We start from the raw sequence: 22,868 nt of genomic DNA, 5'->3' as shown, positions 1-22,868 counted from the left end.
CGTGTCTTGGGTTATTAATCGGGAATCGTAACTTGCATGATAGGAGATTAATTGGGTGAAGAATTACCGCATAGGGGGAAGATAAAATCCTAAATCCGTTTTATATTGATATTTTCTCGTGTTTAATTGCTTTCTTAATTAGTTTAATTTATTTAGTTAATTAAATTGACAACCCTGCGTAGGCTGGATAAAAATCATAATTGTTAGAATTTGGTACTTAGGATTAGGTAATTTGCGTATTCCCTGTGGGATCGACATCCGACTCTCACGAGTCCACTTTACTACTTGTTTGTGATACGTGCACTTGCGTGTTGGTATTTAGCACCCAACACCAACCCTCCAATCCAAGGTGTTTTGGCAAACAAACAGTTTTCCAATTAATCAAACTTTTACGATGCCTTCCTGGTTTAGCATTCCCCACAAAATTTTTAGCAATCGAATTAATCTTTTATACAGATGAAGTGAAAATGCATTCCACATCGGTAGAAGAGGGATGTCAATAAGGGTTATTTACCTATTTAATGGGCCGAAGGTACAATGCCGTAGTCACTTACCTGGACGGGGTCTATGGCTGAACAAGAAGAGCCATGGCCTAGGCACGTGACCTCCATTGCACAATAGGAGGGTCGTGTGACTAAGGTCGATCCAAGTGGTTGTTCCTCCGTCATTATTTGTTCCTGTGGGGGATTGCGTTCGCGCGGCGGCCCCTACCCATTTCTAGTCTTAACTTTGGTCGATCTAAATTCTAAACTTAATTAACCTTTCTGTTTAACTAATATAATGCGGGGCGGGTACCTACAAACCCGACCCCATCCTCGTACAGGTCAATTTTTTTTCAATCCTCATCCCCGCCTCATATTTTTTCTGGGGTACCTACAAACCCGACCCCATCCTCGTACAGGTTAATTTTTTTTCAATCCTCATCCCCGCCTCATATTTTTTCTGGGCGGGGCGGGGATATAATAATTGTTTGCACGCGACATAAGATTATTTCTATTGTTGTAGTGGACCAAACTTCCATTTAGAAAAAAACAATGAGAGTCATGCAAAGCTTCCACTAATTCATGCAAAACCCGATGCCGAGAAACCATGGTTTTGGTTTAGTCTTACAGCTCATTTAAAAAGAAATGTCCATAATCCTAGTTTATCACTTTTGATGACATTCTAAATATAATTTGCCAGATGTTCGTTACAAAAAAATCAATTTGTTGATGATAATTAACCCTTTTAGGTAACGTTATTCTAATAGGTACGATATTGTAAAAGGAATATGTAATACTTAAATCTGAAATGATGTTGAGGACTCACATTCCAGGTATTTTGGACTAAATTTTACGATGGTTTGGCAAAAAAAGTTTTCACTAGACCAAGAAACTAAGTGAAAAGATAAAACCAAAAATGACTAGTTGGAGATATGAATTATCTAGAAATGTGTAAGAAGTTGTCATAAAGTTTTTTAAGTTTGTATGAATTTCTAAGAATCTCTTTGTTGTACTTACCTTCTAAAAGGTACCTAGAACGGTTAATGTAGTGTTCTACTGATCCACTCCCAACAGTAGATTCAATCATTTTCCAACGTCCATTAATGGAGGGTAGAGAAGTATAAATAGGATTATGATTTTATGTGTAAGCTAATGCAATACTTGAACCAATTAGAGTAATAGTAAAACCTATACATATGAAATTTACAAAAACAAGTCATTGACAAAGGAATTTCTAAGTTATGCTTAGGACCCCCAAAATCTCAAAACCGGCCATATGTAGATGTACGTACGTGTGTGTAAACTGTGAGTTGTGATAAGCGTTCGTTTTGCACGAACATCAAAATTTTGAGTTTTGGTCTACATTCGTCCGAGTTTTCGGTTTTATTTGTATATATTATGCGTTTCTTGTTATATTTCTTTTTAACCTAAAGGAAAGCTATTTGCTGATTCGAAACGATGTTCGAAGAGAAACATACAATCAAGCTAAACAAGTGCAAAGTAGCATTATAGAGACAGTGGCAGTGTTCGATATTTCAAGGATAACTCTCTCATATGACATCTGTTTTAGCTGATTCAAAAGCGGTTAGAAAGAAAAATGCGAGAGCTACAAGTTGTGAGAAATGAACATTTCTCAAATCCGGGCTGCAAAAAGGTCAAAATAGTGTTTCAAGTTGACGCAAATGCCAGATCGCGATCTAGTCAGTGCGTATCGTGATCTGGGGTCACTTACAGAAGATGTTTTATCAAGACCTAGACCGCGATCCACGATTCTCTGATGGCGATCTAACATAGTGCACAATCTTGGAGGCAAGATATTTTTATTTTGCAAACCAACTATAAATGTAGGAGGCATTTTTCTTCATTTTTTTCCTCAATCCTTCTTCAACTTTTCTTCGGTTTTTGCATGTTCTTTGTGGGAAGATTCGACGAGGGTTTCGACTCGGGTTTTTCATAAGATTTTTCTTTACGTTTAGTTTATAATAACTCATGTTCTTCTGTTTGATGCTATGTTTGTAATGAACTGGGCATTTTCTTTTAGGGAAATGAAACCTTATATATATTGATTTTGATTTCGAGATCTGTGATCCATTCATCGTTCTTTGATTCTGTTTATGTTTTCCTGTATTTAATGCGTTCGACTGTTTAGCCAACAATTGAATTGATTGTACATGGGACTGGATTTTAGGAAAACATAGCTCGGGTTGTGGAAACGGAAACATGATGCACATTGGGTAGCGCTTAAGGACTTGACCTAAATGCTTTCTTAATATCAGGTTCTGAACGGAGACGTCGGACCTGTGGGTAGACTGTAACTACACTGGAGATGGGGGTTAGAGTATTTTAGTGTCTGGGTTAGCGAATATACGCGGATATAGAATTGACATTAGATCCTGATTTGTATATTTTTATCGATAGTACATTGGTGAATTTTACCCTATAAGCCATCACACGTCAAAATTCCTTGTTTGTCCTGGCAGATCTTTGTTTTTATGATTGATTGTCTAGATAAAGTTTAGAATAGTATAATTATGGTACTTGGTAAATTTAAGAACTTAATTCCGTGTGGATCGATATTCGGGATTCACTATTCTACAAAATGCGATAATTTACACTTGCGGTTATTCATAGTAGGTTTTACGTGTATCAAGTTTTTGGCGCCGTTGCCCGTGAATGAGTTAATCTTGAATTTACTAATATTGTTATCAACTATCCTTGGTTTGCTTTAGACATTTTTCTTTTATTTTTTTTCGTTTTGATTTTTCGTTTAATTGTTTTAGCAGATTTGTATACATCGATGACCTCGATTTATGACCTTTCTCTTTGCGAGCTTCAATTCAGAGCTGATTAGATTCAACAAGAGGTGGAGGATATTGAAAGACATTGAAGATTGAACCCAGAAAATGGAATTGCACAAAAAAATGAGCATTTGTGCTATCTACAAGAAAAATTCAACTATCTGGCAAATCTTTTCGATTTTTTTTTGAGAAGTCACAGTCCCAAACCACATCCAACCATCCGATATAAAGACAGCGAGATATTTACATATTTTCGTATGAACGATGAGGCTGAGCACCTTGAGGGAATTATTCTTTCCATTTTCGTAAAGACTTTTGCGTGTGATGAGAGTGGGATGAAGATGATGGTAGAGGAACTTTACCAAGAAAACCCTATCCATATTGAAACTCCTAATTTGATTGTGAGTCGAGTAGATGAGTATCAAATTTGAGTGAAGCTTACTCCAAAGCTCGAATATCTTGTGTACGAGTTTGAGAGATAGATAGGCAAGCAACCCATCCTAGTCTCTTATCGACTGGTTTCCAATGCAACCGAGAAGTTCCATGGGTTGGGATGGGCACAACGTGATTGCAATCTTTTCCATGATATGATTGTAAAGTATGTATCAAGAGTGATGGATTGATGCGCAATCTACAAGGTTTTGGATTGGACCTAACCCGTCGAACTTGTATCGAGCTGTTGACACAGTAAAATAGGCGTTGAATGGTAGGCAACCCATTATTTATTTCTCGTCATTTTGTTATTCTTTGTTTTTGTAATTTTTGCATTTCTTGATTCAAAGCTATATTTCAGCCATTTTTTTGTACTTTTGTCAAAGAGTAAGAAGTGTCTAAACAACTCCGATAATTCGCCCTCGGTGCCAAAATCCACCGCACCCCGTGCAACCAAAGATCACTTTCGCCACCGCATAATACTGATCAATCTGCGACACGACTGTTCAGGGCGTATTTCTTTGTCATCAATTTTATTTTTCGCATTGAGGGCAATGCATGATTTAAGTTTGAGGGTGAGTTTAGCTTATTTTCATTTTGGTCTTTTGAATGCATATCATATAATTTAGTTTTATTTATGTATTTCGATTTCCATATTGGTGTTATTGTAGACGGCAAAAAAATAATTATTTAGTTAATTAAATTAACAATTTAAATTATGCCTAAATTAATTATGAATTATCTTCCAAGACAAGTCATGGAGATAAATATTAAATAATTATTGGCCAATAGGATTGTTTCTTCTCTTTCAAGTTAAAAGAGATAAATATCAATTTAATAAAGATCAATCAAATCGTGCCACGTCATCAAAGAAGGTTATCAAGGACTCTTACTATACCACTATAAATAGGGACCCTTCTACACAACTCAAGACACAACTCAATAAGGAGAAAAATCATAGGCGAAAATTCACTCTACAACATCTCAGCGTTCTTCATTAAATCGAGGGCGTTCTTCAACAAATCAAGATCGAAGGAAGATTGAAGGGCCAAATACACCAAGAACTCCAAGATCTTCAAGTCAAAGCACGTCAAAGTTCAGCGTTCGATCTGAGATTCAAGTCCCAAGACCCTCGAAAACATTATTCAAGTTCAAAATCAAATTCGAAGAAGATCAAGTCAACGACCCGACTCCAAAATTCAATGTCAAATATATATCGTTCTTGAGAGAAGAATCACATGATTAAATTAGAGTTTGTAACCCGCACTATTTATTTTTAATTCAATAAATTATGTTTGGGCAAGTTTTTCTCGTTTGTCTAAATTGCAGATAAGAATTTATTTCTACAATTATGTTTGTCACATGAAATTCATATAGGATCGAGTGTAAGTAGCATTTTCGGATTCTATTGAAGCATAGCAGGTAATGAATTTTTAGACTTGTTAGTTGATTTTAAAACTGAAGTTGTGCATGATCGGTAATTACTAGATGAACCTTCCGACTGCGTTTCTGCAACTTGTTTTGATAGCTTTTTGAATCTTTTCCAATTAAGCATGAGCACGTGATTCTGAAAGGTATAACAGTCTGAGGTTTGGGGGTTGAGTTAGAATTGAACTATGACGATTCAAATTCTTAGCTAAAATTCGATAGTGTTCTATATGCTTTTACTTTTTGTTGTTATTTTGTGTTTTGTTGGTCGTGCTCTGGTATCTCATCTATGTGGCTCGAATATTAACCCCTTGGTTGTTCGATCACAGGGTCTCTCAGGCTAACTAGCTTGGGATTTCTTTGACCAAATTTCGTTACATGAGTCATGTAGTTAACTCAGTGGTGCCAATCATATGGAAAAAGAATATAGTGATATCATATAAATAAAGGATGTTATACATCTAGTGTAAAAAAATGTGAAAAAGAGAAAAATGTAATGAAAATCACAAAAAAAAAAAAACAAGAAGAATATGTTATTTTGTTGTTGAATAAATTGACCTACTTGTGCCCAGTTAGAGTTTATGAATTTTATAATCAAAAATCTTTTATGTTCTAATTTCTACTAAAGACCCTCAACGATTTTGCTTCGTGTTTGATTAAGATTTTATAGGCTATCTAAGATTTTGGTGTAGAAATAACTAATTGCGTCGGTTGGGTATTCAAATATGTTAAGTTGCATGCTATTCTTAGATTTATGATTATCTAACTTGTTTTATCTTTGGAATTAAATACAATACTTTGACCAATCTGGCAACTTTGTGGGTGTGTTGTCTGAAAACCCTCATAAGACACAACTTGTCCTTTAGGGGTACCTAGGGGTTTAAAGGCTTGTTGCATACTCTAAATGCAATCGTGATTCCCTACGTTAGTGACCTGGGTTAAATTTTATGGTTTATGCCGTTTTTGTTTCTTTTTGGGTTGTAGTTTTGTTTTATTTACTCAGGGACGAGTAAAGACCTAAGTTTGAGAGTGTGATAAGTGTTCGTTTTGCTATCTTAATGACTAAGTAGGGAGAGGGGTCTTTTTGAAATTAGGAGAAACTTGAAATAATCTAGAGGGACTTCTTAGCAATTTCATTTAAGTTATCTTAAAAAAATGCTAAATGAAAAGCCAAGTGGAAATGCACATGGAATAAGTGTATGCATGCAACACATATGATCATAGCCAATTTAAAGAGAGGAAATTACTATCAATTAAGCATATAAACTTTTTAGCGTGAGAAAATAAATTCTTAAGTTACAAAAAACTAAATTCACATAGATCACATAATTTCACGTGTTCAATTATATTAAAATAAAAATATTCACGTAGACATATAATGCACGTTAGTTCACATAATTTCACATAAATAGCAAATAAAGAAAATTGAAAAGCAACTAATTAAATTCGCACGTACAACACATGTTCATGCAAAAGAGACGAGAGGGAAAATACGGAAACCGTGTACCGAAAACGCGGGGTGTTACAATTCCCCCCCCTTAAAAGAATTTTGTCCTCAAAATTGTTACATGCCCCGAATAAATTCGGGAATCGACTCGCGATTTCCTTTGGGGTTCCCAATCTAAGGTTTGGCCTTTTGATCGAGTATTTGGATGGGTTGTTTGGTAGAAGAAAGACTAGGGATATGCCAATGGGTTTGGTTTCAAGGATGTGGTTGGGGTTGGGAACGTACTACGGTTGCATCTAAACGTAGAAGACATCATGACATTGAGGTGAGCGGGTGAGTTGGCACTTAATTGGCTGGAGCATAAGTACGATTACTGTACGTGAGTAGAGTACCTGCTACCATGGAAGGTTCTAGGAGTTCTTCTTGGTCATTGTGAACACTCTACCAGGCACTCGGTTGGGAGGTTTAGTGCAATCCTTGGCCATATGCCTTGGTTTTCCACACCGGAAACAGTTATAAGTTCCTTGGACGCAAACTCCAAAGTGAGGTTTCCCGCATTTCTGGCATATTGGTTTGGTTGGTTGAGCCGGGAGATTCTTCAAAATCGGTTACTTTTCTTTGTCGTTAGATTGGTTGGGTCCATCGTTGGGTCCGGTGTTCGACTTTTTCCACGGGCGGTGAACGGAGGATTCTGTCTGTCGGAATTGTCGTATCTCTTGTTCGTCTAGAGCTGCTACGAGGGCTATGTCTACCATTTCGCTGTAAGTAGAAGCAGAGGCCATACGAACATTTCTTCTAATCACGGGATTGAGGCCTTGCAAAAAGTGGTTCTTCTTTTCTTTGGCATCTTTGGCTATGAAGGAGGCATAGATGCAACCTTGCTCGAATTTACGGACATAATCGGCCACAGACTGATTTCCTTGTTTCAAGTCTAGAAACTCTCTTATTTTCTGGGTCGCGAACATCTTTGGTGAAATACTTCTCGAAGAATCGGATTTTGAATGTCCCCCAATTGATATTTCCTAATTCGATTCCTTCTTTGGCACCTTCGCACCAATGACGAGCTTTATTCTTAAGCAAAAACAAGGCACAATGGACTTGGTCACGATCCGTCATTTCCATGTAATCAAAAATCACTTCGAGTGACTTGATCCATTCATCGGCGATTGTTGGGTCTGAACCACCGTGAAATTCTGCCGGATTCACTCGCAAGAACCGTTCATACATAGCTAGTGGTGCCGTATTTTGAGGAGGAGATGGGGGAGGGTTAGGTTGTCGACCACGGGTTTGGAGGTTGACAAGACGGCTAATTTGGTCATTTTGCTCTCGAATAAGAGCAGTAAGGTCTCGAATGGTAGGTATTTGTTCACGAGGGTTTTCGGTAGGGTAGTGATTGCGGTTGGTGTTTCGAGTCCGTCTTCCCGACATAGTGATACTAAAAAAAATAATAATATTCTACATTATCACATAAAGCATATAACACACATAATTAAACACTAACATACCGCTCCAATTTGCATCATCGATCCTTGTTCTGCAGATTCCGAGATCGATCGATTCGTATGGATTTTCCCAAAACTGGTGCTCTGATACCACCTCATGTAGCACCCCGTTTACTTTACACTCTATACCGGAAAATGGTATAAAGGTTTTTCTATTAAGTTCCAGCGGCACACCTTTTAAAAATACGGTTTTGTTTTTCGCAACAAACTTCTAGAGAAAGGTGTTAAAGTTTTCTCTAGTTTTGAAAATACTTGAAGTGTTTGCTTCAATTTTACTTCGATAAAAATCTTTCTTGAAAAAACCCTTGAAGTCGAACACTTCATAGATTTAGTCAAAAACATTCTCTCTTTATTCGGTGCCACATTTTCCTTTAAAAGTTTCTTGTTCCGAATAATGAATTTAGGTTGTGGTGAAGCTCTTAAGAAATCATTATTAGAAATTAACAAGAATAGTTGGAAAACTTTATATTATACATAAGGGTTAAAATCATTTCTCGATAACATATTCAAGTACTACGGATTACAATCCACTAAAAAGATTTAAGTACCAAAACGGAAGTTTATTAAAATCCATATAAATTCCATTCGGCTCAATCCCTCGGCTTTCCCCGAACTTGGTTCAACTTTGCTCCTCGGATTCGAATCATGAGTTACCTACACCATGATAACATCTATATGAGCCTTTAAAATGACTCAGTAAGAATCGGGAAGTAATACCAAGGTTTTGAAAAAGTCTTTACACATAATTTATACACACACACACACACACACACACACACACACACATATATATATATATATATATATATATATATATATATATATATATATATATATATATATATATATATATATATATATATATATATATATATATATATATATATATATATATATATATATATAGGCATACACGGACACATAATAAACTTACGATCATACAAACTTACAAAACTTACACTTACTATACCTTACCTTTACCTTTCCTTTAAACCTTTCAAGGATACTTAACATGCTTTCATATTCTTTCAAAAGTCGGGTACTTAACACCCTTCTTTTCTTTACTGTAATATGCAAAATTCGGGTACTTAACACCCTTCTTTTCTTTACTTTAATATGCAATATTCATGAAAATGGAACTTTAGACTTTTAAAACTTTTCATGAGAAAATATTGGGCCCGTTTGGAAAAACAATCGTGGAGTTCGGCAATAAGCCGTGTATTTTGGAGCTTGTGATCTATAACTTTACTATAGTCACGACTATAACTTTACTATAGCCAAGTTAGTGGTATATAATCCCGATTCCTATGTGAATCAATCCCTATGTGGACAGGTCCCTATATAGACCCCAACTATCAACCGCTAACCGAAATATAGTCACGGCTATAACTTTACTCTAGCCGAGTTAGTGGTTTATAATACCGATTCCTATGTGAATCAGTCCCTATGTGGACAGGTCCCTATATGGACCCCAACTATCAACCACTAACCAGAATACCAGCCCCCCGTATCCCATACTTATTCACCTAGATCCACAACCAATATCCAAACATTTTTAACTTTGAAAAAATCGTGATTTAGGCATCTTATACTTACTAATGAATCACATGAAGCTTACATGGTCTATCTATGTTTACTTTCACATAATCAAGCATAAAAGTAACAAGTACCACATCAATTATACTTTACATCTTTAATCAAATATTTGAACACATAATCATACTGAACATAGTAGTTTTACTTTCACATTTAATTTCATAAGTACACATAAACATTTAATATCACATAGTAGCACCAAAAAGGGCATTCTTCAACTTTAACCATGTCATTCATAGCATATCAATATCACTTATATCATGAATTATGAAAATTATCACGTACGGCATTACTTTACTCTAATCACTTAATACATACACCTTTATTTCAAAAGTTCCAAAAACTTGTTGGTTGGAATACTTACACGCAAATGCACGTATCGTACAAGTAATAAAGTGGAATTTTAAGTCCAAGTATCGATCCCACAGAGAGTATTTAATTATCTAATCCTCGACGCTAAATTCTACCAATTGCTATCAAGCTCACCCTACATAGTCGAAAGATGATTAATAAACTAAATTAAACTAAAGCAATTCAAAAAAAAACAAGAAACACATAAAAACGAAGATTGATCAGATAAAGCAATCATAGGATTTTATTCTTCTCCCTATGTGATTATTAATCCCCCAATTCCTTCAATTATGCAAGTAATTAATTCGGATTATTAATCTGAGATGCTAAATTAATCATAACCCGCTTCCGCGTGTATTACGATTCTAATACTCTAGATTCAATCACTGTATTCCTACGCAATTAATTCTAGAACACAACATTAAGCACAAATCTCAATAATGGCTACCTAAGAGATTAACTATATTCCTATGTTTATACCACAAAGGCTCTTCTACCACAGTTCTATTATTAACCCAATCTTCCGATTCATGCGATTAACAATAACATAAAAGCACATAAGGTGATCAAGTTCATGCACTTAATAAAACAAGTAGAAGAAGTAATCCGGAAATAAAACTTGCATAAAATCATAAAAAAGGTTCATAATTCCCACATAGGGTTACAAATAAAATTCTAGAAATAAGAAAATTAGCTGCTCATGATCAAAGTAAAAACGCAAATAAAGTTAATCATAAGCGATAAGTCTATGCTTGGAGTCTTCGAATTCTTCGTCTTCATTATTGCTTTGTTGCTCTTGAAATTGCGTAACAGATGGAGCCCCAGTTGTGTGCTTGGCTTGGACTTATATAGGGTGGAAAACTTGGGGAAGAATGCAGTTTCCTTGTGCAATTAAAATCCCTTTACTGCGCCTCCTCGTGATCTCGGACGGCCGTCCCACAGTTTGAACTAAAACTCGGACGGCCGTCCGGGCTTTAAATCTTCAGAATTTTGACTTTTTCACTTTTGGCCCACATTTTCTCCAAAATTGCAGTTTTTACACCATACTTTTCCAATTCTTCAATTTGTACCTAAAATACAATAAATCAACTTTTAAGCACCAATTATCGTTAAAACACACCAAAAGCTCCAATTAAAAGGTACGATAAAGTGTAAAAATATACACTTAACACCACACATCATAACAAATAATATACGAAAACAATCAAGTATTCTAACTCATCATAGAAATCAATTAATCATATTTCTAAATATTGGACATGCTTCTTAACACCATTCTAGGCTAGTAGATTGCAATTCCTTCTTAGGTCATGCAACATACCTACACTTAGATCATTAGGCCATAACTTAGAGGTTTCACCTTCATCACTAACTTATCTTTCCTACCTCGGATATTAGAACTATGATCACAAATCATACTTTGATAAAAATAGTCATCTTAAGAAAATCAAACAATTTTGGTATCCTAACTTTGAAAAATCATTTCTCTTGCACCACAAATCAAAAGCCTTTGACATTTTTACAAGATACTCATTTATAGGTATTTAAAACCACTGAGAAACAGTTTATAAAAATCATTATCCGAAAAAAAAGATATAAATAAATTTCTAAGGGGGTCCAGTTTTGATATCTGAACAGAGGGAGTGACTTTAAAAATTCATTTTGCTATACAGCTTCATCCAACCCTTTTGAAATTTTAACTTCATATACTATTAGGAGTCTCATATACCCCTGAATAACAGTTTTAGAAAAACCTTAGGAAATTAGGATAAACAAGTAAAATGGTACAGTAGTGCAGTTTAAAACTCAGAACAGGGGAGGGGACTTCCAACATTTCTTATAAATCATCTACTGTGTCAAACACTTCCAAATATTATCTCAAATGAGTTCTCTAAGTTGGTGTTCTGTTCCAAGTGGAATTACTAAATTTTAAAGAGGAAAACATTAGATTTCATTACTAATTGTAAACTGACTCTGGTTTTGTACAGTTTCGGTAAATAAATCATAACTTATTTATTTATACTTCAAACATTACAACCCACATATCAATATGGCCATAACAGAAAGATCTATCTACATATAAAATTTCGTAGTTTTCATAAATAAACGCGTGGGTGAAACATGGGTTAAAATCCGTACCTATGAATCAGTAAATTTTACATATAACCATCTATTTCAAGATTCTAGACTCAATAAACTTACATACCTCAAATCCAAAACTTAAACATATTATGATAATTAGTACAACTTAACATGCAATCATTATAAACATCAAGATAATTAATTTCATAGCTCGTTCGTACGGATCGGATCGGATTTGGATTTGGGCTTGGACCCAAATCACTATATTATTTTTTGGGCCAAAAACATTAGGACATGGGCCGTCAACCCATTGGACACTCCTTACCCAAAGCCCATCTCGAATGGTCTGACTGGTTTGAATTGGTGCGGCCGAACCAATGCAAACCAATCGGCTCAACTCGAAGTGGTGCAACCGTTCGGCCCAAAAGACTCCTTAGTCGAAACAACACATATCTTGGGCTCAACCAGTATGTTTATGTACCTTTTTGCTCCAAAGGACTCTACTTTTCAAACCTTATAAATAGACCCCGTTTTTCCCATAATTCCTCACTTCAATCCAAAACAGCCTACTGCATATTTAGCCTACCTATTACATATTCTCTCGAAAAGTTCTACACAAAGTACAGTTCGTCGTGCTTGGGATTTGGAGTGCTCCTATTCCAAGTCTTTGCGGTTGTATCTTGGGATACGATTTCCGTTAAAACCGTTAGCACCGTTGCAGGAAAATTTCGTCTTAAGGACATAGTCAACTCGCCTCGGCAAACATTCATTTGTAGCATTTTTTTCCAACACATTTCTGTCCCGAATGCTCAACAATCACCGAATGAGCAAAGTGAAAGGGGGAGCTCAGTCATTAATGGAGGAGATGCCCAACAAGAAGGAAACCGCAAGAGTCGGCTTATAATCAAAGGCCACGGAGAAATATCCTTAAACCAGCCCGCTATCGAGATTAATGTTTTGTGAGCACATATTCATGTTTTTTTTGCAAGACCACTTGACGACGAAGAGCCTTCATGTTTCGATTAAGCCAAAGATATCAAAGAATGGAAGCTTGCAATGGATGAGGAGATGAACGCATTAAAGAAAAACCAGACATGGAGTCTCGTTCCAAAGCCGGAGGGAGTACACCCCATTTCTTGTACATGGGTGTACAAAATTAAAAGAAAAGTGTATATGTTTACACTTAATTATATCTTTTAATTGGAAATTTTGGTGTATTTTATTGATAATTTGTGCTTAATGTTTTGATTTATTGTGTTTTAGGCACAAATTGAAGAATTGAATAAGTTATGGGTCAAAACTACAATTCAAAAGAAAAGGTGGACTAAATTGGAGAAGTCAAACATCTGAGAACGAAAGACTGCGCAGTAAAGAAACTTCCAAAAGTTACAAGGAAACTGCATTTTCCCCAAATTTTCCCACCTTATAAAAAGCCATCTCAAGCACACAATTGGAGAATTTGTTTGCGCAATTTCAAGAGAAAAGAAGCAATAACGAAGACGATTCGAAGACTCCAAGCATAGATTAATCTTCTATGAATTATTTTAATTTTGTTTTTATGAGTAGCTAAATCTTTTATTTCTAGGATTTTATTCCGAACCCTATGTGGGATTTATGAACCCTTTTCCATGATTTTATGCAAGTTGTAATTCCATATTATTTCTTGTACTTGTTTTACTAAGTCCATGAACTTGATCACTTTATGTGCTTTTATGTTATTGTTAATCGCATGAATCGGAAGATCGGGTTAATAATTATAACTGTGGTAGAAGTGCCTTTGTGGTATTAACATAGGAATATAGTTAATCTCTTAGGGAGCCATTATTGAGATTTATGCTTAATGTTGTGTTCTAGAATTAATTGTGTAGGAATACAGTAATTGAATCTAGAGTATTAGAATCGTAATACACGCGGAAGCGGGTTATGATTAATTTAACATCTCAGGTTAGTAATCCGATTTAATAACTTGCATAATTGAAGGATTGGGGGATTAATTATCGGGTTGATCACAAAAAGGCCCATGACAAGGGCACTTAATTAAAAGAGGGACATCCAACTTTTTTGTCTTTCAAATTAATCCAGCTCATTCAAACTTATTTGCAAATAAGGAAAATCCTTTTATATATACCAAAATTACCCCCAATTCATTGAAACCCAATTCAACTACAATTTAATGATTTACACCCCAATCTAGCCCAATTTCATCAATTAACCAATTTTAACCCTAATTTCAATTTTGATCGCAATTTTGACCCGCCACCACCGGAGACCGTCGCTCGCCGCTGGAGACCGCTGGTCTCTGGCGTTGACTTTTTTTTTTTTTTTTTTTTTTTTTTCGGCCGATCAAATGCCGTTGACTTTTTTTTTCTTAAAAAAAATATTTTAATTAATATCACTGTCTTTGCTGCTAAATTACTGTCTCCAGCAGTTATTTAACTGTCAAAGACAATAATTTAACTGTTAATTGACTTTTTTTTTCTTCAAAAATATTTTAATTAATATTACTGTCTTTGCTGGTAAATTACTGTCTCTAGCAGTTATTTAACTGTCGGAGACAGTAATTTAACTGTTAATTGACTTTTTTTTAATTAATATTACTGTATTCGTTGCTAAATTACTGTCTCCAGCAGTTATTTAACAGTCGGAGACAGTAATTTAACTGTTAATTGACTTTTTTATTCTTAAAAAAAATATTTTTAATTAATATTACTGTATTCGTTGCTAAATTACTATCTCCAGCAGTTATTTAACTGTCAGAGACGGTAATTTAACTGTGAATTGACTTTTTTTTTTCTTTTTTTGAAATTTTTTGCTTAACAAAAATTATTTTATTTGATATTACTGCCTTGGCTGCTAAATTACTGTCTCCAACAGTAATTTAACTGTCTTAGACAATAATATTAATAATATTACTGTTCGGGAAAATAATATTCATAATATTACTGTCCAAAATAGTAATATTACTGTCTGAGACAGTAATTTAGTAGCCAAGGCAGTAATATTAATTAAAATATTTTTTTCTAAGAAAAAAAATTCAAAGAAAAAAAAAAGTCAACGTCGGAGACCGGCAGTCAACGGTGGTTGACAGGCCGGAAAAAAATTTCAGGAAAAAAAAAAGTTAAAAAAATAAAAGTCAACGCGGGAATCTGGGCGGAAAAAGAAATTTTCAGAAAAAAATTTATTTTCTGAAAAAAAAAATTTGGGGGGTTAATGTGATATATTTGTTTAAATCTGGGGTCAATGTGTAATATTAAGGAAGTTAGAGCATCATGGATGGAATTGATAAGAACTATATTATGGAGGAGATTTTAGACTAGAGACATGGGGATGTGTTTAATTGAGAGACTGTGTTTTTTGGGACCAATGTGCATTTAAGTCCCATGTGATGGGTCTTTTTGCCATTCGCCCTTAATAATCACATAGGGTAAGAATAAAATTCTAGGCTTTTTTATTCTGATTAATCTTTGTGTTTAATTATTTTCTTACATGTTCGATTTACCTCCGTAGCTTTCTAGAAGTATACGTGTGTGCAAGTGTATAAGAAGAACGAAGATACTTAATAAATAATAGTTCCTCTTTCCATTATTTAAAGGTTGTCTAATTCCTTCTAATTGTTGGTTGGAGATCTGGCTAGTGAACTTATTTCACTATTGTAATTTTACATGGGGAACGTAGATTCTATCTAGTTCAAATTCTTGATTAAAAGTCCCAATCATTATGGAGAATTTAGAGCAAAACAACGTCCATCGAAGATTGTTGAATATGCCCGTAAGATTGGATTTCAGAATTATTATGTGAGTTAATACCACCCATGTGAAATCTCTAATTGCCAAATACTTCATGTCAAAAAAAACTCACTCATACCCCCCTGTATAATACTTTTCGAATCTCACCGCACCCATTATCATTTTTTTTAAATAATTCAGTGTGATTTTTATTTTTTCGCACTTCGTTTGCTTAGATTGGAGGTTGAAGGAAATAACAATTATTTTTTTTTTATTTTGCACCCCGAAAAAAAAAAAACACCAATGGAAAATGAAATTGCATTTACTATTCAATTCATGGTGCATTGTGAATGATTTATTGTGTTATGAGGGTGGAAAGTGCTATCATTATTTTTCGAGGGTACAAAGTGTCAAAATGGTATATTTCAATGGTGCGAAGTGGGATTAAGCCATTGTCATTTTAATGGTTGACCGAAGATAAAAGGACAAGTATACCCCTAAGTTGAATAACATAAAACTATAATAATGTAAAAGGCCAAATTGGAATTTTGTTAAACTTCTAAAACTTAAATTAGGGGACTAAATTGTAATTTTAAAAAATCCATCTCCCAACTTTCAGCAATTTTGAGCAGCCGCAGCCCAATTTCCAACTCTTCCTCTCAATTTTCCTAATCATACTCATCATTCACCCCCGCCCACCACGCACCACCACATCCATCAATTGTTTGGGCTTCTTCAAGCTCCGACTTTTTTGGTGGCGGCGTAGAAGCTCCGGCTTGATCGATTTTGTCAATTTATGAGAACGGGTTTGTAGATGGCTGTGGATTGCATTTTTCACAGGTCGAAAAATGTTTGGGATTCTCCCAATTGAGGGACAAAAATTATGACGACTGGGGCGGACAAAATGAAGGCCCGGAAAGGAGTTGTGGTGAACGACGATTTCTATGGGAGCATTTGATTCATATCGAAAGAATGTAATATTCCATAGATAATTGGGGGACATCTTAATGAGATTCTTACCGAAACCCCGAAACCCAAAACCGAAACCCAAGACTCGAAACCGAACCGAAAACAAAACCGAAACAGGTTAATCTTACTGATGGTGGTATGCATGAGTTTCATTAAGCTATTTAGGCGGGTTGTCAGATGCAAAATTCATAGGAGCTAATTTTACATGGGGTAATAAGTAATAACTAATAACCAAACCGGGCTAGACAGAGTTTTGTTAAACAGTGATCAGGTACATTCTAATTATCCAACTATTCGGATCGAAACAAAATCGGAACTTTTCGGATCGAAACCGGCGGAAATTGGAATTTTCATTCCAACTGCACCCCTAGTTGTACCACCTAAGAACCGTAAAAACCCTAGATTGAGGGTGAATCGATTTGAATTTTATGTCTTTATAGTTGTATGTCATTTAAATTGACGTATTTCATTGCATAAATCTCATTAAAATTATGTTGTTTTTCATCATAATTCCTTCTATTTTTTTCATCATAATTCCTTCTATGTTTTTCCCTCTTCGGTTCGTAAATATGCATAAAAGAGAAACAAATTCAATAGCTTTTATTATTAACATTTGACCTCACAGAGCACAAAAGAATCATGAAAGAATTGTAATGAATACAAATTCAAGCAAACAATGCCATCATTTATACAGTAGTGTTAGAAAAAACATTGGCCCCTACATGCAATTAATTTTCACTGACCATCTTCTTTGTGCAAAGAAATACTCTATGTTTGAATCACTTCCACTTGAAGATATAGCAATGAGAATCTGGAAGCTAACAACAATAGAAGTAGAAAATTGGTCCAACACGCAAACTCTGATGTTTTCTAATGCTTGTAGAACCTTATTGAATAAAGTAGTTGCTCTATGAAGTTGGTTGTGGAAGCCTTCTTTTATTTGGAATTCTAGACTAACTGCTGCAAAATGAACAATGAAAATCAGACTATGGACTAATAAAATGTATGTTGATGGTTAGTAATAAAACAATTTATTTAGATAATAACTTACAGTTTTCCAACTTCTTGGAGCTTAATAATGGGTTGGAGGTGGTGGGGAGGCGTAGATGTATACCGGTGGTGGAGGTGATTTTACAGGTGGGGGAGGTGATGAGTAGACGTATGGTGGTGGCGGTGATGGTGAAGGGGGAGGTGGAGAGTTGTAAACGTAAGGGGGTGGAGGTGAGGGTGAAGGTGGTGGCGGGGAGGTGTAGTGGTAGGGTGGTGGTGGTGATGGTGATGGTGGGGGTGGAGAGCTGTAATGGTAGGGCGGTGGAGGAGAAGGTGACGGTGGTGGGGGCGAGTTGTAGTAGTAGGGTGGTGGAGGTGAAGTTGATGGCGGTGGTGGAGAGTTGTAGATGTATGGAAGAGGTGGAGATGGGGAAGGTGGTGGTGGGGAGTTGTAGTAGTATGGTGGAGGAGGAGATGGTGATGGTGGTGGTGGAGACTTGTACAAATAGGGTGGTGGAGGCGACGGTGATGGCGGTGGTGGGGACTTGTAAACATAAGGTGGTGGTGGTGGAGACTGATAGACATAGGTGGGTGGTGGAGGGGGTGGAGACTTGTAAACATAGGGAGGTGGTGGTGGTGATTTATAAACGTAGGTTGGTGGTGGCGGTGGGGACTTGTAAACATAAGGAGGTGGCGGTGGTGATTTGTAAATGTAGGTTGGTGGTGGCGGTGGTGATTTGTAAACGTAAGATGGTGGTGGCGGTGGGGACTTGTAGACGTAAGGAGGAGGAGGTGGAGATTTATATATGTAAGTTGGGGTTGGTGGAGGTGGTGGTTGAGACTTGTACACGTAAGGTGGAGGTGGTGGTGATTTGTAGATGTAGGTCGGTGGTGGTGGTGGTGGAGATTTGTAAACGTAAGGAGGAGGAGGTGGAGATTTATAGATGTAATTTGGTGTAGGGGGTGGAGGCGACTTGTAACCGTAAGTCGGGGTCAGAGGTGGAGGCGACTTGTAAACATATGTCGGTGTTGGTGGTGGGGGTGACTTGTACACGTAAGTTGGTATTGGGGGAGGTGGAGATTTATAGACATAAGTCGGGGTAGGGGGTGGAGGTGACTTGTAAACGTAAGTAGGTGTTGGGGGCGGGGGTGACTTGTAGACATATGTCGGTGTTGGGGGTGGGGGTGATTTGTAGACGTAAGTTGGTGCAGAAGGTGGGGGTGACTTGTAGACATAAGTCGGAGTGGGAGGTGGTGGAGATTTGTAGTAGTAAGGAGTAGGGCTTGGCTTGGGCTTGCTACACTCTCCATAAGGAGTTTTGGGTGCATAAGCAAATGGTTTGGCATAAAGCACAACTCCATATTTAGTTTTTGACTTCACTTTGAGATCGGCTCCTTTCTTTCCCCAATGAAGATTTGTTGGGATATTGCATTTTGACCCCTTTGGTGGTGCATGAAGTTTGGCTTTGCATGCCTTTGCTCTATATTTACCATACTCTAATCCTTTTACTGGAATGCTGTATTTCCCATTGCTCTTTGTTTTGCCATATGCCACTATTTCTTTGTCTCCTACTTTGCATGTGACCTCCACGACGGCACCTGATCCACGCGGTTTAAAATTTATTATTACAACCATGTTAATCGGTAGAATATTTCAAATGACCAAAATATATTGAAAGAGTTGGGAAAAGATTATAGGAATTTTGGTGTATACCTTTGAGATGTTTCTTGTTATGAGACTTCGATGGGTATGTCCAATCATAGCACCTATAACAGTACACTTTTCCGGTCACCTTAACGACCAATTGGTGGTGAGGTGGGTAGTGATGATGAACCGGTGGTGGAGGTGATGTGTAGTAGTACGGTGCAGGTTGCGACTTCACCGGCGGTGGTGGAGATGTGTAGTGGTACGGTGGTGGTGGTGGTGGTGACTTCACCTGTGGTGGCGGAGATGTGTAGTAATATGGAGGAGGTGGAGACTTCACCGGTGGTGGTGGTGATGTGTAGTAGTATGGGGGTGGTGGAGACTTCACCGGTGGTGGTGGAGAAGTGTAGTAATAAGGAGGTGGTGGAGACTTCACCGGTGGTGGTGGTGATGTGTAGTAGTATGGTGGTGGTGGAGATTTCACCGGTGGTGGTGGAGAAGTGTAGTAATAAGGAGGCGGTGGAGACTTCACCGGTGGTGGTGGAGAAGTGTAGTAATAAGGAGGCGTTGGAGACTTCACCGGTGGTGGTGGAAAAGTGTAGTAATAAGGAGGCGGTGGAGACTTCACCGGCGGTGGTGGTGATGTGTAATGGTATGGTGGTGGCGGAGATTTCACCGGTGGTGGTGGAGACTTATAGACATACGGTGGTGGCGGTGAAGGCAAAGGTGGTGGTGGAGACTTGTAAACATACGGTGGTGGTGGAGAAGGGGAAGGTGGCGGTGGTGATTTATACACGTACAGTGGTGGTGGAGAAGGTGAAGGTGGTGGTGGAGAAGGTGAAGGTGGTGGTGGAGATTTATATACGTACGGTGGTGGTGGAGAAGGAGATGGTGGTGGTGGTGATTTATAGACATAAGGAGGAGGTGGAGAAGGTGAATGTGGTGGTGGAGACTTATAAATATATGGTGGTGGAGGTGACGGAGATGGTGGTGGTGGCGACGTATACACGTATGGTGGTGGTGGAGAAGGAGATGGTGGTGGTGGTGGTGATTTATACACGTACGGTGGTGGTGGAGAAGGTGAAGGTGGTGGTGGAGATTTATATACGTACGGTGGTGGTGGAGAAGGAGATGGTGGTGGTGGTGATTTATAGACATAAGGAGGAGGTGGAGAAGGTGAATGTGGTGGTGGAGACTTATAAATATATGGTGGTGGAGGTGACGGAGATGGTGGTGGCGGCGATGTATAAACATATGGTGGGGGTGGAGATGGTGAAGGCGGTGGTGGAGAATTGTACACATAAGGTGGTGGTGGTGAAGGGGATGGTAATGGTGGTGATTTATAAACATACGGTGGTGGTGGAGAAGAATAAACATAAGGGTCGGCAGTGACCATAGTAGAAATAGCTAAAATGGCTAATGCCACCAGCAATTGTGGCAGCATATGGCCGATAGAGGCAAGGCCTCGGCCGTCGGTTATCATTCCGCCGCCGGAAAACGCTACCAATGTGTGTGGAGTTTGGATTATTCTCCTTGGATTAGGATGAATTGCACTTAGTAAAGTAAAAGGTGCTCTATTAGAAGGAAAGAAGGGATGATTTGAAATGTGATAAATAACTTGCTATATATAGTGGAGAAGTGATTGGAAACAGTCATTTGAATAGAGCTGTCAATTAGTAACTAATTCAATATTTAAATTGGCTTTATCTAATTGTTAAAGAAAACAAAAATTAATTAGTTGAATGAGGTTATCACAGATCATCAAAGACTTGTTTAATCCCATAACCCGTCCACTTTTATTGTTTCTGTTATTAATTTTGGTTAATGATTATTTTATTTTTTATTTAAGTATTAATATTTCCATTCACCATACAAATATATATATTAAAGATGACCTTCTTATGAAATGGCGGGAAAGTAACTTTTTGTTTTCTTTTTTTAGTATCTTTGGCTTGTCATCAACTCTAAACCATTTAAAATTTTGAAATTTGGTGCCTTATATGTGTACTAATATATTTAGTTTTTTAAAATTTTCTATAGAAAATTAAAACTATTTCGTTATTTGTTTAGGTGATTTTATAACATGATTTGTTTTTTTACGGATTTTGGAGGTGGTTCGGGCAACTATCAAATTCGGAAAGGAGATCAAGTGATCAACACTATTTGAATCAAAACTAGAAACATCACCTTAAAATTTGACACCTTAAAAGTTAGTTTCGTATTGTTTTTTGGTAATAAATACAAAATTAGTATATTTTGTGCGGAACTCGAATTTCAATTCTTTCAAAAATTGAATCGTTCTTAGAATTTTTATGTTGGAATTAGTATTAAATGCATTTTTGCCAACGATGTTATTTTTGTATTCTTCTAAAATGATATTATTTTCAGGTTTAATGTGATTTACTTTTGTTTATCAACAATTATATTTGTGTTCGTCAGTGATTTAATGTTTTAAGTTAGTAAAATTATTTATAATCTAATTTTCGAGTAATGTTAATTTTTTTATTACAAAATAATTAATTCGTTGAAATTATTTCTTTCGACGTTCCCTACTCCGCCAAAAAAAAAAAAACATTATTGTTGCCACCATTCTTCCACAAAGTCAAGACTTTTGTAGTTTGCATTTTTATAAATGATTTTTGGAAGAATATTCTATCCCAAAGCATGTGATCTTCTCAATTATGAGAATTTCCATGTGGAAACCAATCCACCATTTTTGCAGCATTTCCGTTAATGAGTTATGGTCAACACTTATAACATATTATTAAAAAGTAAAAAAGAAAAAGAAAAAAAAAAGTAATATAATTTACTTTTTTTATAGAGACAATTGACACTCCCTAACCTTCTCCACTCCCAAATTAACCCCTACTGGATCTTACAATGTGCCACTCCTCAATGGATCCCTCCACCATTCGGTTCGATAAGAACCTTTTTTCCAGAAAAAAAAAAAACCAAAAAACAAATAATATATTTTTTTAAGAATATTCTACGCATCAAATACCAATTTTTTTTAAATTATTTTTTTTGTTGGTATTGAATGACAAAACCTAGCAAATTTCAGCGGAACGGTTTGTTGGGTGGGTTAATGGGCCCCAACCGCGTTGCAAACGGCTTGACAACCGGGTCGTTAACGCAGAGATGAAACGACGCCGTGTACCCGTTCTTCTCCGCGTTCACGCACTCCTCGCAATGAGCCATTTTTATTTCCTCCTCGCAATGAGCCATTTTTATTTCCTCCTCGCAATGAGCCATTTTTATTTCCTTGTTCGTCGCCGTTGACGGAACGTTAACGTCGTACCAACCAACAACCATCGGAATTGAATCCACACACATACCCGTACCCGGATTCGGATCCGAATAGAAATTTACCCTCGCCATAGCCATCTGATAATTCTCTCTCTGAAAAACTTTGGATTGATAA

General features: G+C 36.7%; 1 protein-coding gene and 1 non-coding gene across 3 annotated transcripts; one reads left to right on the top strand and one right to left on the bottom strand.

Annotated features, from left to right (window-relative positions):
- Window positions 1-546: 546 nt before the first annotated feature.
- Window positions 547-710, top strand: LOC148769699 (U1 spliceosomal RNA). The gene has a single exon (XR_016032330.1). It is a non-coding gene; the product is annotated as a U1 spliceosomal RNA (small nuclear RNA).
- A 16,672-nt stretch (window positions 711-17,382) lies between these two features.
- LOC148769698 (uncharacterized) lies at window positions 17,383-21,037 on the bottom strand. Of its 2 annotated transcripts, none has more exons than XM_088820954.1 (3): window positions 19,517-21,037; window positions 17,864-19,401; window positions 17,383-17,772 (listed from the first exon to the last, which is right to left on the bottom strand). In XM_088820954.1, the coding sequence occupies exons 1-2, from the start codon at window positions 20,928-20,930 to the stop codon at window positions 17,885-17,887; spliced, it is 2,931 nt and encodes a 976-aa protein (XP_088677080.1). In that variant the 5' UTR covers window positions 20,931-21,037; the 3' UTR covers window positions 17,383-17,772; window positions 17,864-17,884. The 2 variants fall into 2 exon arrangements, with proteins under 2 accessions (XP_088677080.1, XP_088677081.1); XM_088820955.1 differs by having other exon boundaries at window positions 17,383-17,769.
- Between the last annotated feature and the right edge of the window lie 1,831 nt (window positions 21,038-22,868).

Source organism: Erythranthe guttata, chromosome 7 (assembly GCF_056151865.1).
Source record: "Erythranthe guttata isolate IM_541 chromosome 7, IM_541, whole genome shotgun sequence".
NCBI lineage: Eukaryota > Viridiplantae > Streptophyta > Magnoliopsida > Lamiales > Phrymaceae > Erythranthe > Erythranthe guttata.
The sequence above is the reverse complement of the archived record's forward strand: the minus strand, read 5'-3'. Positions and strand labels throughout refer to the sequence as shown.